General features: G+C 45.5%; 1 protein-coding gene across 2 annotated transcripts in view; it reads right to left on the bottom strand.

The window, feature by feature from the left end:
* Positions 1-17437, bottom strand: part of SSB (small RNA binding exonuclease protection factor La) — a 56043-nt gene that overhangs the window by 13530 nt on the left and 25076 nt on the right. For both annotated transcript variants that reach the window (XM_069616172.1, XM_069616173.1), the window contains exons 5-9: positions 16835-16942; positions 16508-16608; positions 15051-15122; positions 14919-14961; positions 6574-6714 (exon numbers count right to left, since the gene is read on the bottom strand). In XM_069616172.1, coding sequence (XP_069472273.1) covers positions 6574-6714; positions 14919-14961; positions 15051-15122; positions 16508-16608; positions 16835-16942 — 465 coding nt within the window. The remainder of the gene's footprint in view (positions 1-6573; positions 6715-14918; positions 14962-15050; positions 15123-16507; positions 16609-16834; positions 16943-17437) is intronic.

Raw genomic sequence — 17437 nt, 5'->3', positions numbered from 1 at the left:
CAAACCATGATCATGTGAAACTACCTTGAGAGAAATTGGCGGGGGGAAAGGGAGGGGTAACCTGTGGGAGGCCTTCAAGGACTACATTCAGGGGATCACGATGTTCAGAGTTCAGAGTTTTGGGCCCTTATGCTATTAGATGGGACATTAAGGAAAGTGAAAATCTCTGCTGCAAGGTCCAAGGAGCAGATTTCTGAAATTTCGAATTCGAAATGTTGGCTATCCGCTTGGAGCAGCACTTGGTGCATTTCTCCTCCGTCACTTTGCAGGTGAGAGGCATTGGATAAATTCTGAGAAAACGCATCGAGAAAGAGGTTTTCGTACACGCCAGTGGCAGTGAGAAGATTAATGTGAGGGTGAGCTGCCGGGAAGGCTGCTTGCGCGTGTGGCTCAAACGAGTGGTGGCTACTGCATTCTGCTTATTAGCGACAAAGCTGGTACCTTCGTCCATACACTGACTGATCAATAAGGTATTCAACGTTTTCTACTCTGCATGGATAGAGTCGCCTGCTCCGATGCCGACAAGTTCCTGGAGAGTCTTCTGCTAGGCCAGTGCACATCTAGATCTCCCAGTTTCCCCAGGAGGTACTTTATCAGGTGATGATTCTCTACCTTCTGGGAAGGCACCAGGCCCGATGGCTTCACTGTTGAATTTTATAACCACTTCAGGATTTCCCTGGTGCCGGATCTCCAAAGGGTATGGGTGGAGACTCGATTCCTGCACGCTCCCTAGCACCATGCGAGGAGCAGTCATAGGGCTGGTAAAGCCCAACAAACAAAACTTTTCCCCCACACTCGTATTTTGATGTGATTTTGGACACAGTTTCTTTTGGTTATGAGCTCCATAGGCATCATCTTATACATTATGTCACACAGCACCTTCAGTGCAGTGGTACAGGGAAGTCTTCTGGATTGCCCCATGGTTTGCCTTCTTTGGGATAAACTAGTGTTTCCCAGAGCAGTAAAGTGAAATTGACTTTACATTTGTTAACCTTCTAGACCCAGCATATCTTACAATAAGGTGCTGGAGGGGCTACTTCGTAACCCCTTGGTCTAGATTCTCATGTAACATTTTTATGTTACCCTTTCCTCGATGAATGGCTGGTGGCAGTGGTTTACTTTTAACTACTGTGGTGTGCATTTACAGCGGGCTGCATTCGCAGCTGCAGTAAAGCACCCAAGGGTGCCATTTTCGCCAAAATGGCCCTGGTCGTCTTTTTTCGCCATTTCTTTGTGGAAAGGTCCCTCTTGAGATTTACGCTGCGCGCCAAACCGGGTTTGCTCCCTTTGGCAGGATTCACAAGCGCAGCCCGCCGCTGGCTCCAGGGTGGGCAGGAAGTGAGGTGCCCAAATCTCCCTGTGCAAAATGCACCCTCTAGTGAATGGCCGGCTGACTGTCTGGCAAGGACAGCCACCCTGCTGGGTGACTAACAGCTGGGCTGGAATGAAGGAGAGACCTGAATAAAAGGCAAGGCTTTTGGCTTGGAAGGCAGAGTCGACCACTGGACGAAGGAACCAAAGAACTTCTTGATGAGGATGCCTGCCGCAACTCCTGCTCCGTTGATTTGCCCGGTGAAGCCCTCCTGCTGTGCTGAAACTCCAAATTCAAATCAACAGATGCCCCTACAAGGACGACTTCTCCCCTTGAGTTGGTGGAACCAATGAACTCCAAAGTAATCCACCTGGACATTCTCTTGGAGATGGTTGACTTTCCAGAGTTGCTGCTGGAAACCAAAACGCCAGGGAGAGGAACACCAGATTGTGTGTGTCGCTTTTAAGCTGGTCAAGAGCACCAGGAAGATCCTCCGGACTCCCAGGAAGCAGGACTGACCGAGCATGAGCCCCCCTCAGAGTGCGGGACCCCAGAAGCAAGGAAAGCCCATCTCAACAACGGATACATTAATTATTTATTCAAGAAACCTTGTGTGCAAGTGCTTAATTGAATACTTGTCACTGTGAATCCCTGTGTAACTCCCCTACAGCTCACATTGACCGCTCTTGAGATAAGCATGGCTGCTCAACACGCTACCAACCTGTGTAGTACAAGCTTATACCAAAGGTTGGGTTCCTATTCCGAGGTGGTCAGGGTTGTTGTAGTGCAGAGCACCCAAAGGGTACTGCATACAATCTTGCCTAACAGCACCCACTTTCCCCAATAAAAACACTGAAGATTTTTCGCAAACATTTTTTGCTACCCGCCTGTCGCCTTATATGCCTCGCATCATTCACCCTGACCAATCGGGCTTTATATCTGGCGCTCTACCACGCTCAATTTGCATCTGTTCAAATACTTGTCCAAATTGGTCCGGAAGCTTAAGCCGTGGATATACAGAAGGCCTTTGACACGGTCTTGTGGCGCTTTATTCATGCAGCACTGGAGAAATGTTGCTTTGTACCCAATTTTGTCTCCTATGTAAGGTTGCTTTATACTTCCCCAGTCGCCACAGTTTGCACTAACAAAATGCTGTTGGCCCGCTTCCTTATAGCCAGAGCCACTTGCAAAGGGTGAAAGGGTGTCCCCTGTCATTTTTATTGTTTGCTATAGCTACAAAACAGCTGGCAGACCTTATTAGGCAAATGCATAAGGGCATTCGCATGACTGGGAGCCAGAAATGATATCCCTCTGTGTAATCATCCACAGACGCACATGAGCACTATTATGCAGGAAGTCATTGCGGGGGGGGGGGGGGGGGGGGGGGGGGGGGATCATGGAAACGGTCTGGCCTGTCCGAATCTTTTCGCTTATAGGCGTTGTCCAAACCCTGTGACCTATGGTCACATGCGATAATGTTCCACTAAAAAGGCTGAGAAAAAAAAAAAAAAACATTTGCGGCAACATTATTACATGGAACCTGCAGGGACACCCCTGGAACCCCTGTTTTTAAATACGCAACTGCCTCCCCAAGGGCAGTGGTGGACAGCCCCACTCCCCTTACAAATGGTCACCAAACAATGTTGCCACTGCCTTTTCCCCGCCAACTATGATTGGTGACCATGAGTCCATGAGACTGGACACAGAGTTTGCTCCCAGATGCCCATGTACCATTTTAAACACTGTAAAAGTGTTTAAAATAGCAATCCGGCGCGCTCGAGTCCCCTTCCACCTTCCCCCCTCCTTCCCCAGCGCAATCTCGCCTCTCAACCCTCCCTGGTCTCCTGATCACATATCAAGAACCCTCCCAGGGCAGCCCTCTGCCCGGCAGCCCCTGTGGCTAAGGGCCTAAAGGTCAAGGGTCGGCTCCAAGATGTGTCTGCAGGTGTCTGGCGTCCCAGGAAGCCAGCCGCTAACAGACACCAACAAAAACTGAGTGTGGCATGGGTGGGGAGTAGAGCAATTACTCTACTCTAGAAAACCATTGCCTCTCTATCCTTACTTCCCAATAACAGAGTGCCATAATATTGGCAGGTCCACACTTAGATAGAATTGTGAACATTAGACTGCGTTGCATCCAGATAGGATTTTGATTGAAGGATAGCATGCCCGCGCGTAGATGAAACCTGAATGTTAGCATGTGCCACACTACCCTGCGCCGCTTCTAGATAGGATTGTGAAGGCCAACAAGTGCCACACTTAGACAAAACTGTGAATGTTAGCAAGCTAAAGGTCAGGTAACACACTAACCAATATAACCTCAAACTCTGCATACTTATCACACTCAAAAACTCACACAACCATCTCTCACACCACAAGCCGCACGCACTTCACAGCACTGCAACACATAAACCGGAGAAACAGCACACGCGGACTGACTCCGATCCAATAACTGCACCAAAGCTCAGCACCCAGTGTATACCGAGTTGAAGCTGCCAACAGAACACCACTCCTCTTACTATCCTACTCCCTCTTCCCCTTACTAACCCATCCCACCTTATCGTTTACAGATCCGCCAGAGCGCCTGGGGACCAATTCCGTTGGCGACGGTGCGCGATACAAATACCTTTAACATTTAAGTGGGGGATACCGACCTATTGGGTTTCTCGCGGGCCCCGAATGAAATGCAGTACTTGGGGATTACTGTGTCCAGGCAACACAAGGCCTTATTAGATTGCAACTGTACTAAATACTTGGCATGCCTCAAAACTCAACTTAGTACAAGGGTCCGGTTGACCATTGCAGGTAAAAATTGTGCTGCTCAAAATGACAGTCCAAAATAAATAAATTTAAAAAAAATAAAAACTCCAAATATACCGTTGCGGGTAGTAGTTCCATTTCAAGGATTTGCAAACTGCCATAAGTGACTTTGTGTGGCATTTGGGTGCGGTATGCCATGCCTCAAATGGGACACGCTGACCATGCCTTATACTCAAGGAGGGTTTGCTGCCGCCCGGACTAAGCTGTAATGGCTTTGGTTCGGTCCAGATGGGAGTTGAATATGAAAGTCGAGATTACAGACCAATCACTGGGGTGATATGTGCGACAAACCCGAGAAGTTTCCTTTAACTAAACTTCTGGTTTCGCCTAATACAGCTCAAAGTCCTGCATAGATATCACTAAACAGCAGCCAGTCTAAAGCCCTTTACCCAAACAAGTATGGGCTGTTGCCCTACGTGCTGGAAGGATGATGCTGGGTACTTCCATATGGTGTGGAGCTATGGTGTGGAGCTGTTCTAAACTAGATGGGTACTGGAAAGGTGTGCGTTCTACGCTTTGATATAATTTGTAGCAGGCTGGACGCTACTCCCATGCAGGGTCTTATATTTGAAGAGCGGGTGAGGCAAGCACGTAAACTTGTGAACTTATGCCTAGTACTGACGAGAAGAGTCTGTTGATGTATTGGTCAAGGCCCACTATGTCAGCTACACAATGGTTGCGTCCTGTTGCTTGGGCCAGTGACACAGAAAAGTGTGCTTCTATACAGCCAGTGGGGAATCGTCTGAAAGACAGACCCTTCAGTGCATATCAAGCACGCACGCAATACAACCCCGAAGTGGACTATCATGACTCATCCCATTATATTGCTAGCCTCTTCCCAGGTGGCTCCAACTCTGCAGATTACCGATTATGTAACTATTTCTTGTCTCCTACAACACTGCCTGTATTCAAATATGCCTATGTGTTATTTATGTCATCATTGTGTCCACAGAATAATCTGACGAAAGACTTTAAAAGTATTACTCTCATTAGGGAAGAGCTTGCAGACAGACGCCTTCATGATGCAGCAGCACAAGACCCGGTGGCTGGATTCTTGGTTGTAGCGATGCAGAAAAGGACACTGGATGGAAACTTGCAGCATTCGTCAACAGAAAAAGCTCCCACAAAGGATTCTTCAGTGCGGCTCTGTATTTGGCACCCTTTTCAAGGTACCAGATGTAGAACGGTTAATCTTATCGATTCACCTCACCATCTCAGTCCAGCTCTCTTGAGGGTACTTCAAGGAGTGGAATCTTGCTTCCGGAGGTCCACTGAAGTTTCAGCGAGATTTTTTCACCGAATATAGTTGCATAGCACTCAGCCTCGAGGTCCTAGAGTATTGGCGGTTTGCAGCCCACAAAGGTGTCAGCTCATCGTGGGATGGCTTGAAAAGCAGCTCTTAAGAAAGATGGGTTCCTCCAGTCCAAGTAGTTGTCTTCGTGAATGTTAGAGAGATTTATCATTTTTATGCTTCATCCCCTCCAATAGCGAGACCCCCAGCACTTTTTGCTGGACCTTTTGCTTTCAATCCTGAACAAGTGTAGCCTTTTTCCACTCATTCATCATGGGCAGCCTGAGAGTAGCAATCCCAAAAAAGGCAGTAGAACACGTCCAATGCCACCGGCCATACAAAGTAAGCTTGTCATTGTAACAGAAAGGTTACAGGAGCAGCGAGAAAGGGGCTACAGAGCAACCCCACCCCGGCCCTCCACATAAGGTGATGTGTGCTGGAATCACAATAAAATGTAGAGGATAAAAATCTCTCCCTACCCTTGGGAACATGTGTTTTGCAAGGTAACCAAATAAAGGTTACAGCAACAGTGATAAAGGGGATACTATGCATCTCCTCAGCACTCCATTTAAGTGGGATGTACTGATCTCACAATGGGGATTGTAACCTACCCATGGGAACAGTAGTTCACAAAGGACCCAAGACAAACTAAAAAAGGGAAGCCCAAGGGGCATCCCAGCAACACTGCATAGAAAGTGCTGCATGCTGCAATAAAATGTAGATGCCAAAAAAGCTACAGGAAAGAGTCACAAAAAGAGCTTCTATGGAAAGATTAAAAGAAAGGGTGAGACAAATAATCCACAAATCCAGCAAAAATTGTTGGGTCTCGCAGGTCAGGGGGATTTAGCATAAAAAAAAAAGAACATCTAACCCAACAAAGGTCAAGGGGGGGTTGTACCACTGAATCAGAAAGGCTGGCACCATCCAGTTGAATTCACACAGCCAGCTGTGTGAGAGGCCTGCACTGATGAGGCATTGGGGCAATGGGTTTGCAGGCAGTTACTAAAGTTGTCAGGAAAAACAGTTTAGGGCTTTAAACCTCAGTACACTAAAACTGCCATGGGAACTTTGAGAAAGTGTACTACCAACAGAACGCTTACAATAGTTAACCAGTTCACAACTGTTTGCACATGGATTGATGTGGTCTTACCTCCTTTGAGCCTCTGCTGAAATCTATCCATTTAATGTCGCCACACGTTGCAAAGACTGCATGAATATCTTCCCTAGAAGTTTGATCATCAAGGTCACCAGAAAACTTAAGTAAACACCCAATCTTCTCATCCAACGATTTCTTAAAAACAAAAATAGAAGACAGTAAAACATTAATAAAAGCAGGCAGTTTAGCTGCATTACTACTTTTTGGAGAGTGACTCCCTGTCATGCAGTCAGAAGCCCATTTGGTTCTTCCTACCAAAACAAAACTCTGCGTCATGTAAATTCCAACAAATACACAGTGCTTAGGGGAGAAGATGGAATTGGCAGTTACTCCTTGGAGCACCAGTGTACTCAACCGTGCCATGGTGAAGGTTAAGAAAGATTCACTTTTGCACATCCCCCCCCACCGCCCCATTGATTTCAATGGGACACAATTGTTTCCACTGCACCGGTCTTTCATGTACGTAAAGCCTTCAGCTTCACATGCCTTGCGCCTTTTGCTCACCGCTCTGTTGGGACAGTAGTCCCTCAGACCGTCAGTACTGAGAAACTGTTTCTCTTTGCAATTCTTGTATTTTGGCAATAGGCAAGATCGTATGCAGTACCCTTTGGGAACATAACCGTGACTACCGGTAATAGGAAACCCAACCTTTGGTATAAGCTTGTACTACCCAGTTTTGGTAGTGTGTTGAGCAGCCATGCTCATCTCAAGAGGGGTCAATGTTAGCTGTAGGGGAATTAGAGGCTCACAGTGACCAGTATTCAAATAAACTTGCACACAAGGTTTCTTGAATAAACTATTATTAATGTATCAGTCAGTTGGTAAGCCTTCTTAAGAAGGGAGCAACACTCATACTTCACAAAATACACACTCTTAATCTCTCTAAAGCAGGGAGTACCCTTTTGGGATGGCCCACATACAAAACCTACACCCTCCGGTGACTTCAGTAGCTAGGGTGCTGGGACATCAATATATCACTGTCGCACTTTTTGGGAGTAACTCAAAGGCAATTAGAACATACAAGAGGCCACAAATATTCTTAAGCAGGCAAATACTTTCAGATTCCCCCAATAAGAGTCTCATTCAGTGGAACAGGCTAAGCCAAAGTCAATGGGCAAAAGTCTATCTGAGCTGAAGTACTTCCTTGCAGGTAAGTAAGAAAAGTCTTTGCACAATGTTTTAGAAGTTTCTAAAGAAGAATCAAATGTAGGGCCACAAGCTATTAAACTTGCGAGTTGTAGAAGATGTAAGCAACTCTACAGCAAGAGGTTCTCTCAGACTTTTACAGTACTTTTATTGAAGAAAAAAGTGCAGCAGATGACTTCTGTTCCCGAGCAGCTCTGCAGAGCTCACTGTTCCTGGGCCTCAGTCGTGGGGACAAGATGGAGGACTTCTGGGGACTCCTGCGATGGGACGGTCACCGCTCGCAACCAGCAAACTTCAAACAAGTGGCTGTTCGGTGTTTCAGCTCCTCGCGTCTACTGCAAATAGCAGTACTGCGGTCCCTGGCGATATGGGCTTTCCTTGCTTCTGGGGTCGAGCACTCTGTTTAGTGGGCTCAGACGCAGTCAGTCCCGCTTCCTGGGGGTCTTGAGGATCTTCCTGGAGCTCTTGGCCAGCTTAACACACACACACACACACACACACACACACACACTGGTGTTCCTCTCCCTTGCTTTTCGGTGCAGCAGGGCTTCACCAGGCAAACCAACGGTCCAGGAGTTGCAGCAGGAGTCCTCTTCAACTTCAGTTCCTTCATCCAGTGGTAGACTCGCCACAAAAATCTCGCCATGCAAAAATACTGCAGAAAAATGGCCTTTTTTTGTGGCGACATTATTGCATGGAACGTGTGGGGGACACCCTTGCAACCCCCAAACTTTTTTTTGACCCTGTCCCCATATATATGGTCACCCAAATAATATCACCATGACATTTTCCCGGCGATATTTACGGCGACCATATATATGGGGATATTACCCGATACCGGTAGACTGCCGTCAAAGCCAAAAGCCACGCCTTTTATACAGTTCTCTCCCATTCCAACAGGGTGGCTGTCCTTGCCAGACAGTCAGCTGGCCAATCACTACAGAGTGTATTTGGGTATCCTAGGGGACTAGGCACAGGGACCTCCCTCACTTCCTGCCCACCCCAGACACCCTGGAGCCAGAGGCAGGCTTCACTCATGAATCCCGCCAAAGGCAAAGGGACCAAACCTTGTTTAGCACACAGAGTAAATCTCAAGAAGGACCTTTCCGCAAGGAAATGACAAGACAAAAAACACACAACAGGGCCATTTTGAAGGGTAACAAATGTTAAATGAGAAGCTAGACAAAGGGGATAGTAAGTAACCTCTCCAGCCCCCTATTGTAAGATAGCGTGTACTGGGTCTAGAAATGTATAAAAGCAAGTAAAGTCACTTTCACTTTACTGCTCTGGGAAACATACTTCTGTGTCACTGCACTGAAGGTGCATTGTGACAGTGTAAAAGATGATGCCTATGGAGTTTGTCAGACTCCACACCAAAAGAAAGTGTTCAAAATCACATTAGAATATGAGAATGGGAAAAGGTCTCACTCTCTCCAGGTAAAAAAAATTCAAGTCCTCAAAATCCAAAGTAGCTGGGGGTCTCTAAGGTGGACGGAATAGAATTCTCCTCAACAATTGCACACAGCTCCTTACAGTGCAGTGCAACAGGGATATGTAGGCACAAAGGGACCAAAATATTAAAATTAAGGTGATGTTAAACGTTCTTATACCAAGCATTGTTGCCACCTGTGTTGTCTCTTGGCGCTCTGTAAAGAAGGGGAGGGTTAGTAGGACCACAGGAGAAAAAAAAAAAAAAGTATGTGCTGTTGCCAGCTTTAGTCCGGTTGACACCGTTCACTGAGCGAAGGTGTGTTTTTTCAGTTGGTAGCCGCCATGTGCTGTTGGGCAATGCTGTGTGGGGTTTGTTTCGCCGTTACCAAGAAAAGCTTGTGGCAGCAGTAACATTTGTACTGTCTATTTTGCTCATGCACTTTTGCATTTACCGCATATTCGGGCAGAATTCAATTGTTGGGGTTCTGCAGTCTCATTTTATGGAACCCCTACTATTTTCACCCACCCCCTCTATTTTTGGTTTTTTTAAATTTACTTTGGTGGTCAGAGGGTCTTCGGCTAAAGTCCCCCTACCACTAAATCCTTTTTCCGGTTATAGGTCAAAGGTTCGAATGACAAAGGGTCGAATCAAAAAGGACCGAAAACAAAAAGGGTCAATTTTTTGGGGGGTCCCCCAAAAATCTTGTGGTAAAAAACACCCCCCCTTTACACGAAAAACCCCAAAAAATATTTAATTTAAAAAAAATTCAATCCTTTTATTTTAGGTCCTATGGACTCGACCACATGGCATTCGATGCTTTTGGATTCAAACCTTTGACCAAACACCCCTTTTTTCTAACATCTGTAAGGGAAAAAGCACTGCCCAAGGCAATAGTTCCGAAGGAGGCCTTTAGGGAACCAGGACAGCCAAAGTTCTGATGCCGCTCCAAGAAAAATGTTCTTAAATAGTTGGTGTCAACTCAAGGTAGGGTTAATTAGCACTCCCAAAAAGGTACAACACACCCCAAATGGCAAAAGGACTTGCGGGTCCGATAGCACAGCGAGTAGAGCGCTTGCTTTGACATCTGTGCAGAGCCTGCTGATGCAGGTTTGAATCCCAGCAGGGCCAAACTCACCCTGTCATCCTTCCGAGGTCGATAGAGCACCACACACATATATGTTTCTCTTTGCAATTCTTGTATTTTGGCAATAGAGTTATACAGATACCCGAGGGCACGTAGCACTATATAAACGCTAAATTATTAATATACCCAAAGCCCCACAGTACCTTCGAACTGAAGAAGTTGTTCCAGCTGGATGCCTGCTGGGTGCAATGCAGCGAGTAGACCCTTGTTCTTGGTCGTGGTGATGAAAGTGAGGATGTCTGGTGGGCTCCTGCAGCATTCGAGAGAGGGACTCTGCAGCAATGGATTTCTGTTGATTCAGCAGCGCTTTGTGGTTTTGGCGCTTTTTTCTCAGTGCCAAAAAGACTGAACAGTCCGGTTAGAAGTTCCTTGATCCTTCGTTCCTGGGCTCTGGAGAGGAGATTTCTTGCTTCTGTAAGGACCTCTGTATGGCCGCAAAGATTTGGCCGGATGCGCTCCGAGATGGTCAAGGTACCCCGGGTATTCACTTGTGCATAGGCACGCTATAAATAAAATATCATGCCACTTCTGCACCCTTGGAAAGTCGCAGCAAGTCAGGGATTGCACAAAAATAGCCTTGTCTTGAGGCTAGTGGTCCCACCAGCCCAAGAGAGGAAGTCATCCTGTACAGGTCTTCCCAGTCAATACGAAAACTGGGTCAGCAGAATCTACAGGGATTCATCACGAACTTCACGGTCTAGTAGGGTGCTGCATCTTCTGCTTCGGATGTTGTCGAGTGGTCGTCTCTGCTTCTAGTCCCAAAACACTTTTTATGTAAGTTCCCATTCATTCACAGCGCTATCACACAGCAGGATGGCTGTCCTCCAGGAAAGCCGGCCGACAGGAAATGGTGTTACTCAGGCACACCTAGAGACAAAGGACAGGAAAGTTTTGGGACCCTACCTCACTTCCTGCCTTTCCAGACACACTGGAGCATCCACCATACCCGTCGGAATAGGTGGAGGGGGGCTGTGTGTTTAATGTAATGCGTTCTTTGTACGCCCCTATCGCCGGGTGTTGTCCCCGATGCGAGACTAGTGTCAGGCCTTGAAGGGTCGGGGACGGGCATGGCAGACCTAGAAGTGTCCGCCTCGAGGTCTATCGCATCCGCAACGGATGTTTGGTCATCGTAGGTGCCCTCGTCACTTCGGCGGGTGTGGCGGTGGGGTAGAGTTCTGCCCGTGACATACCGTACGCAGCCCACCACTTTATACGGCACTCCTTACACGGCCGTCCTTAATGGTCTTAGGCCGAAGAAGATTACACGCCGCACACAGCTTCTCGTCGTGATCGAAAGGGGAGACAGGAGTTGCACGTCTGTGTTCGTCCTTCCACGGGTATCTGACCCTACACTAGGGCAGAATTCCATAGCAAAAGGGAAACATGACCAGACCTAAAGGTTAAAGGAGGGTGGAAAGAGGAAAGACATAGCGAAAATATGGCCATCCCAACCCTCCCCTCCCTACTGTGAAGGCCGGCCAGAGGACCCGGACACATGGATGCCTCAGCCGCTGGAGATGCCGAAATCCACCGCCGTAGACAAATCCCCTGCAGACTTCGTCGAAGTTGTTCTGCCGTCGAAGTGACTTAAGGGGGAAATAACCGACAAGTCGGTTTAAGATAAACAAGGGCTCTTACGCAAGAGCTCCACTATAGGGCAAACGGTTATCTGGGCAGAAAAAAAAAAACAATCTGAGGGACCTCGGCGCGTGAGGGATTTTGGGTACACTACACATCATAATAGGGATAGTGTTACAGACACCTATGCCGACGCCCCCTTTCGAACCCCGAAAGACTGATGCAATGTTGGACCATATTCACAGCATGTGATTCTAAGCAGATTAACAAGCACCAGAATTCAACATTACAACCAACAGCTTTTGCTTTCCCTTGAACAGCAGCCCTTGAAACACAGCAAACGAAAAACTGCTTGGCTTTTTCTTTTGTTCATGTCACATCAGAGAACCACGTGGAAGGGGGGCCTACCCCCCCATTGTCAATAGACCAACGGTAAATGCAAACTCACTCAAAAATAAGAAATTAAAAAGGTCAGGGAAATATGCTGTGGGGTGTACATTATGTTATTATGTTTCCACCCACAAGACACCTTGGAAGAGGCAGAAATACCAGAAAGAAGAAAAAAAAAAGTTGGGCTAAAAGCAGGAAACTTCACAATTGAAAGTCCCACTGGAAGTCGCACCTACCAGTGAACCATGCCACAATATACTGTGAAGCTACTGAGGCTAAAGCTTGACTAGGAGGTGCGAGCTCCTTACTGCACCCACTACAAAGAACAAACCGACAACTTCAAAGGGGGTCATAACAATCGCTGGTCACCGGCTGTGGGGAATGAAGCACCCCTCCCCAGGTGGGATAGACTCCCAAATTGACATGACATTAAGAGACTGATCTTTCATTTTAGAAATTTTTCGCAGCAATCGGAACAAGCAACTTCGTTTTGTGCTATTTTTTCATGTAATTTCCTGGCTGTTTTAAAGAGACAAATTGCATTTCCCTAGGATTTTGGAGACTTATATGGCCAGTTAAGACTAGTTTCTGGCTGCTCGGAACATATGAGATTTGATGGAAAGATTAAATTAGGAGCATGTTTGATCATTGGCAGATTCATAACTGTTGTACATTTTATTAAAATAACAAAAGTGTGCCAAAGGGCCATGCTACCTCGTATGGAGTTGGCGATATGCTTATTTAATTCCCTACGACCCACTAAAACTGCATATCCATTTCAGATGGCCGGGGCTAGTACAAGTATGAAGTTATGAGAAATAGTTTTTGCAAAAAAGTTGAGCTGAGAACAAAGCAGTGCAATAAATGCAGACAGACAGATGGTGCTTTCTTCCCTTGACCCAATCATGTAAGGGGGCGGAGAGAGAAATGGTAACCTATCCGAGCGGCAGGGACAATTACAGAGTACTCCCCTAGATTGTAAAGTTTGTGGTGTCATTTGTTCTATACAAACTGTACTAGGTTGGAGGGAGACCCACACAAATCTGAACCATACCATCTTTGATGCAGTTACTAGACCCCTTGCCTAGCTGTCCAGAGAGCCAGCTGGCCGGCCTGAATCCTAAACCAAGGCTTACATTGTAAGTAGCAAATAAACCCCCCCCCCACCCCCCCAGCGCTAAATTGCATAAATGTTTCCCTTTTGTACCATTGCACCCAATAGTTCCCCCATTGAAAACCCAAAATTGCCAGTATAATTCAGTCACCTTTCCATAGAAGAAACGGTTTAGCCCGAGTAGGTTAGCATATTCCCTTTGGTAAACCTCTGTGTCTGTAAATCCATAGCATATTTTTAAGTAAATCAATTAATGAATTCCCCCCATGGAAATTCATGGTACAAGTTGGTTGAAATTAGAAATGAACCACCTTGTCCCTAGTCTTTAAAGTGTTGCCTCAAAAGAATGTAACTGAAAACCAAGTGTCTGTGTGCATCACCCCACAAATTAATTTGCCCCTGTCCTATTAAAACCCCAAACAGTAGTCCCATTGAGAGCCATCCCTTTGGACTACAAGTCTGTTCTGTGTCTCAATCCTGGTAATTGAAAACCGATTGTCCTATTCCGAGCAAAAGCCCTTCCTTGCGCTGACTGTCATTGTAAATCCAGTGTAAAAGTTTTCCGTTTGCCACGGTATTTTTCCTGTTGCTTTTGTCTGATGTCACTACGTTATTTCCATTGTTGCCCCGGGGTGAGTTTTCATTTTCTTAGCTGGCTTCCCATTTTGGGGAGGCAGCCTTTACCCCAAATCAGATTTTCTCTTTCTAATCCTACTCCTTGCCACTGCCTTCCATTCAAATGAATCAAGGTAGCTGATCTTTGGGGGGCGGGGGCGAGTGCTAAACCTAAGTGTTCTTTTTCTGTGTTACCATTAAAGATAGTGAATTATAACAGGCTATCTTAACCTAATTGTTTTGTAGAGATTAGTGCATTTGTGTTACCACAACATTGGCTGTGAAATGGTTTGTTGCTCATTTTCCTTCTTCATTAATAAATATGTTATTGATACACAGTGGCCAGACCCTGGTCCATTGTGACACGGGGTGTTTGTGGAGGTCGAACAAAATAACCTGTGGCTTATTAAAAATAAAAAGCGCTTTATTGTACGCCACATTTATCGTCAGGGAAGGAGTCCCTGGTTGGAGTGTGCTGTGTAATAAAACCGTGACAAGTGCTTTTTATTGATACTGTATCCCCTGTTCACTGCAGCAGCATGACGAACCTTTAATGGAGCTATGGCATGCATCAGAGGATGATCAAATAAGCCAGGCTGCCTTCATTCTGAGAATCTGTGTTCTATTAAGTATGGCCAACAGATAGTTGTAACCCCAGCATCCATTAGTTAGTAGCTGGAACATCACATCACCAAACATGAAAATTTGATGCAGGTTCCGATTCGCCCCAATATTCCTTTGCACCTCTATGGGAGCATTTTGCTGCAAGGATTTTGGTTATCGGCAAAGCCAAAGGTTCTGCGGGCGGAGGATTTAAATGCTGCTCCCACCCAGTCGCCCTCATAACCAGTCTCCCTCCCACAGTTCCACCATGTGCTTCACAAGTGATGACAAGAGCCTGAAATCAACCAAACACTTACCATTTCATCATCTTCAGCCCGCTTCTGTGTTTCTTCCTTCACTCTAAAAGATGGATGCATACCCACATTAGTATTTACAACAGTAACATCAATGGGAGACTACTTTTCTGCCATTGGTTAGCCTAAACTTACTGCTTAGATTTTGTTTTAGCTTCTGCTCTGTGCTGTTTCCTTTCTTCATTCTTCTTTGCAAAGTAATCATCTCTATTGAAATAAACCAGACGACATTTTTCAAAAAGGCATCAAGGAAGGAATTTCCGGTTATGCAATCGTTTTCTTTACACGAACATACAAGTCTCAGAATACGATCCAGCAAATCAAACCCTAAGTATATGATGTAATCAATAAAACCTGTATTATACTTTTCCAACAACAAAATGTATTAGGTTTACCCTACTTTACTCAAGATGACCCAATTAATTAGTTTACCACCTAAACCGACAGGAGGCCCACTGCGCATACTTTGTTCCCCTTTAAACTAATGTGTAACAAGTTCTGAATGAAATTACATGAAACATTGTCTGTAACAATAGCTCTAGTCCTCAGGCCTGGACCTCACCAAGTAGTTTCAACTTCTTCCTTGACAATGGGCTATAGATACAAGCAAATTGCAAGATGGATCCTATCCCACAGCAACAGTTGCAAACGGGCTCCTTTCAGACATCTGTGCCACAATACTAAAGAAAACATTCAAGAATGCATAATGTTCTCATGGAGGATGTGGTGCAAGTGCTCTTCAACCAGGCGAGGCCTCGGAGGCAAACTGCAAGCAATTACAGGGAATTTACTCATTCCCAGTCAAAACACATTTCTCTTCAGCCTTCATATTTACGGCTGTGTTAATTGGTTAGTTAGCCAGCGACTCATCGTCATGCAGGACACCTCGCTCGTCACTTGGAATTAGGAGAAATCTTGCACAACAGAAGCAGTTAATTTATCAAAGACTCAAACAGGTGCGGTTTTGATCAGACATGGGTAGCTTTCAGATGATATGAACCCCATCGCTTAAAATCCATGGTATTCCCAGTGTCCCCAATATGTATTACCTTTAGCCCCATTTCAAGTGCGCCAGACTCATTGCCATTAACTGGGCTGGGGAGGGGGTTTTCAGAAACCCGAGCAAAGTCAACCATACATTGGCCTGCAAATATTTGGGAAAGGCCCTCTAATTCTTCAGGCATATGCAAAGTATTTATAACTGAGCACAGCCCTACTCAAAATTTCTTGCACCCACACAAGCCAAGAGTGCCAGCTTTAGGAGGCAAGCCCAAAGCAGCACATTATTGGCTTTTGCAGAATTTCATGGAAACGTAGCAGTATACCATAAAAATAAAAAAATCCTAATGGCTTTAGGGGTCACTGCAGGTTTATCTCCACAGCAGTGCTACAGATACATTCTGCATCACTCTACAAAAAGTATCTTGAAAGTTCCACTATGCTTATAGACGCCATGGTACAAGCTACAGTAAACAAAACTGCAACTCTACTGAAGTCGAACACAAGATCGGAAACAAGCAATGTAAACGTAAAACTCGGTATGGCTGGGGGTTGGGCCTTCAAATAAACATTGCATAATCAAGTGAACTTACTTGGTTAGTATGATCAAGTCTGTATCTTTGTACTTTTGGTCTGGTGTGTCGACAAACTTTTTAGCGGATTCATCAGTATCAAACACAGCAAATATGGAGCCCTGGAGAGACGGCATCAGAATATGTACAGTTTGAAATTAAGCACAATACATTCAGAAACCCAGGTCAATATCAACCCATCCCCTCACGTGCAAAGGATTACTAATAGTTTATATATTTTAGAAGCATAGTGAAAGTGGGGATTGTCCCACCCACAGCTGTTAAAGGGGTGTGCATTTCATACTTCAAGGACAATTGCTCCAAATATAAAATATAAATATAATAAACCTTAAAAGATTTTTCAATGGTTCTCCGCATTTGAATATTTTCAACATGGCCTCTGCCCTCTAACCAGGTTTTGATTTCATCGAAAGTTACATCTGTTGGAAATCCTTTCTGAAAGAAATAGTGCAAACAATTATACACGAGCAATTTCAAGAAAAATAATTGTCATGCAACCATTAGCGTGCTTTACAGTTTAGTCACCTGTTGCAACTATCAGGCAACATTGTGGATACAAGTTCACTAGTATACCATGCATCATTAGAACCACATTAGAACCACAACTTGATGATCAAAAGCTAGAAACCCTCAAAAGGCAGGATCAGTTTGTGTGGCGGCTATAAACTTTAAATTCTAGGGAAATGTTAAATGGTTATGGGGTGCAAAGACACCACCCTCTGTACATAAAACTTATCTTCAGCGCCTTTATTATCAGATTCACCTCCCTTAAGAACAAGACCAACCCATGCCTTTACTTGTAATCAACCTGCGTGTGTTCCTGTGTACAGCACTTTGTTACTTCCCCAGCTAAGTGTGTCAGGTTGGATTTGTTCATTTTATGCCAATTCTTCACTTATGAGGCCCCCGCCCCCTCATCCTCCTCAGTCC

This window comes from Ambystoma mexicanum, chromosome 9, assembly GCF_040938575.1.
Source record: "Ambystoma mexicanum isolate Mex_15411 chromosome 9, UKY_AmexF1_1, whole genome shotgun sequence".
NCBI classification, from domain to species: Eukaryota; Metazoa; Chordata; class Amphibia; order Caudata; family Ambystomatidae; genus Ambystoma; species Ambystoma mexicanum.
The sequence above is the reverse complement of the archived record's forward strand: the minus strand, read 5'-3'. Positions and strand labels throughout refer to the sequence as shown.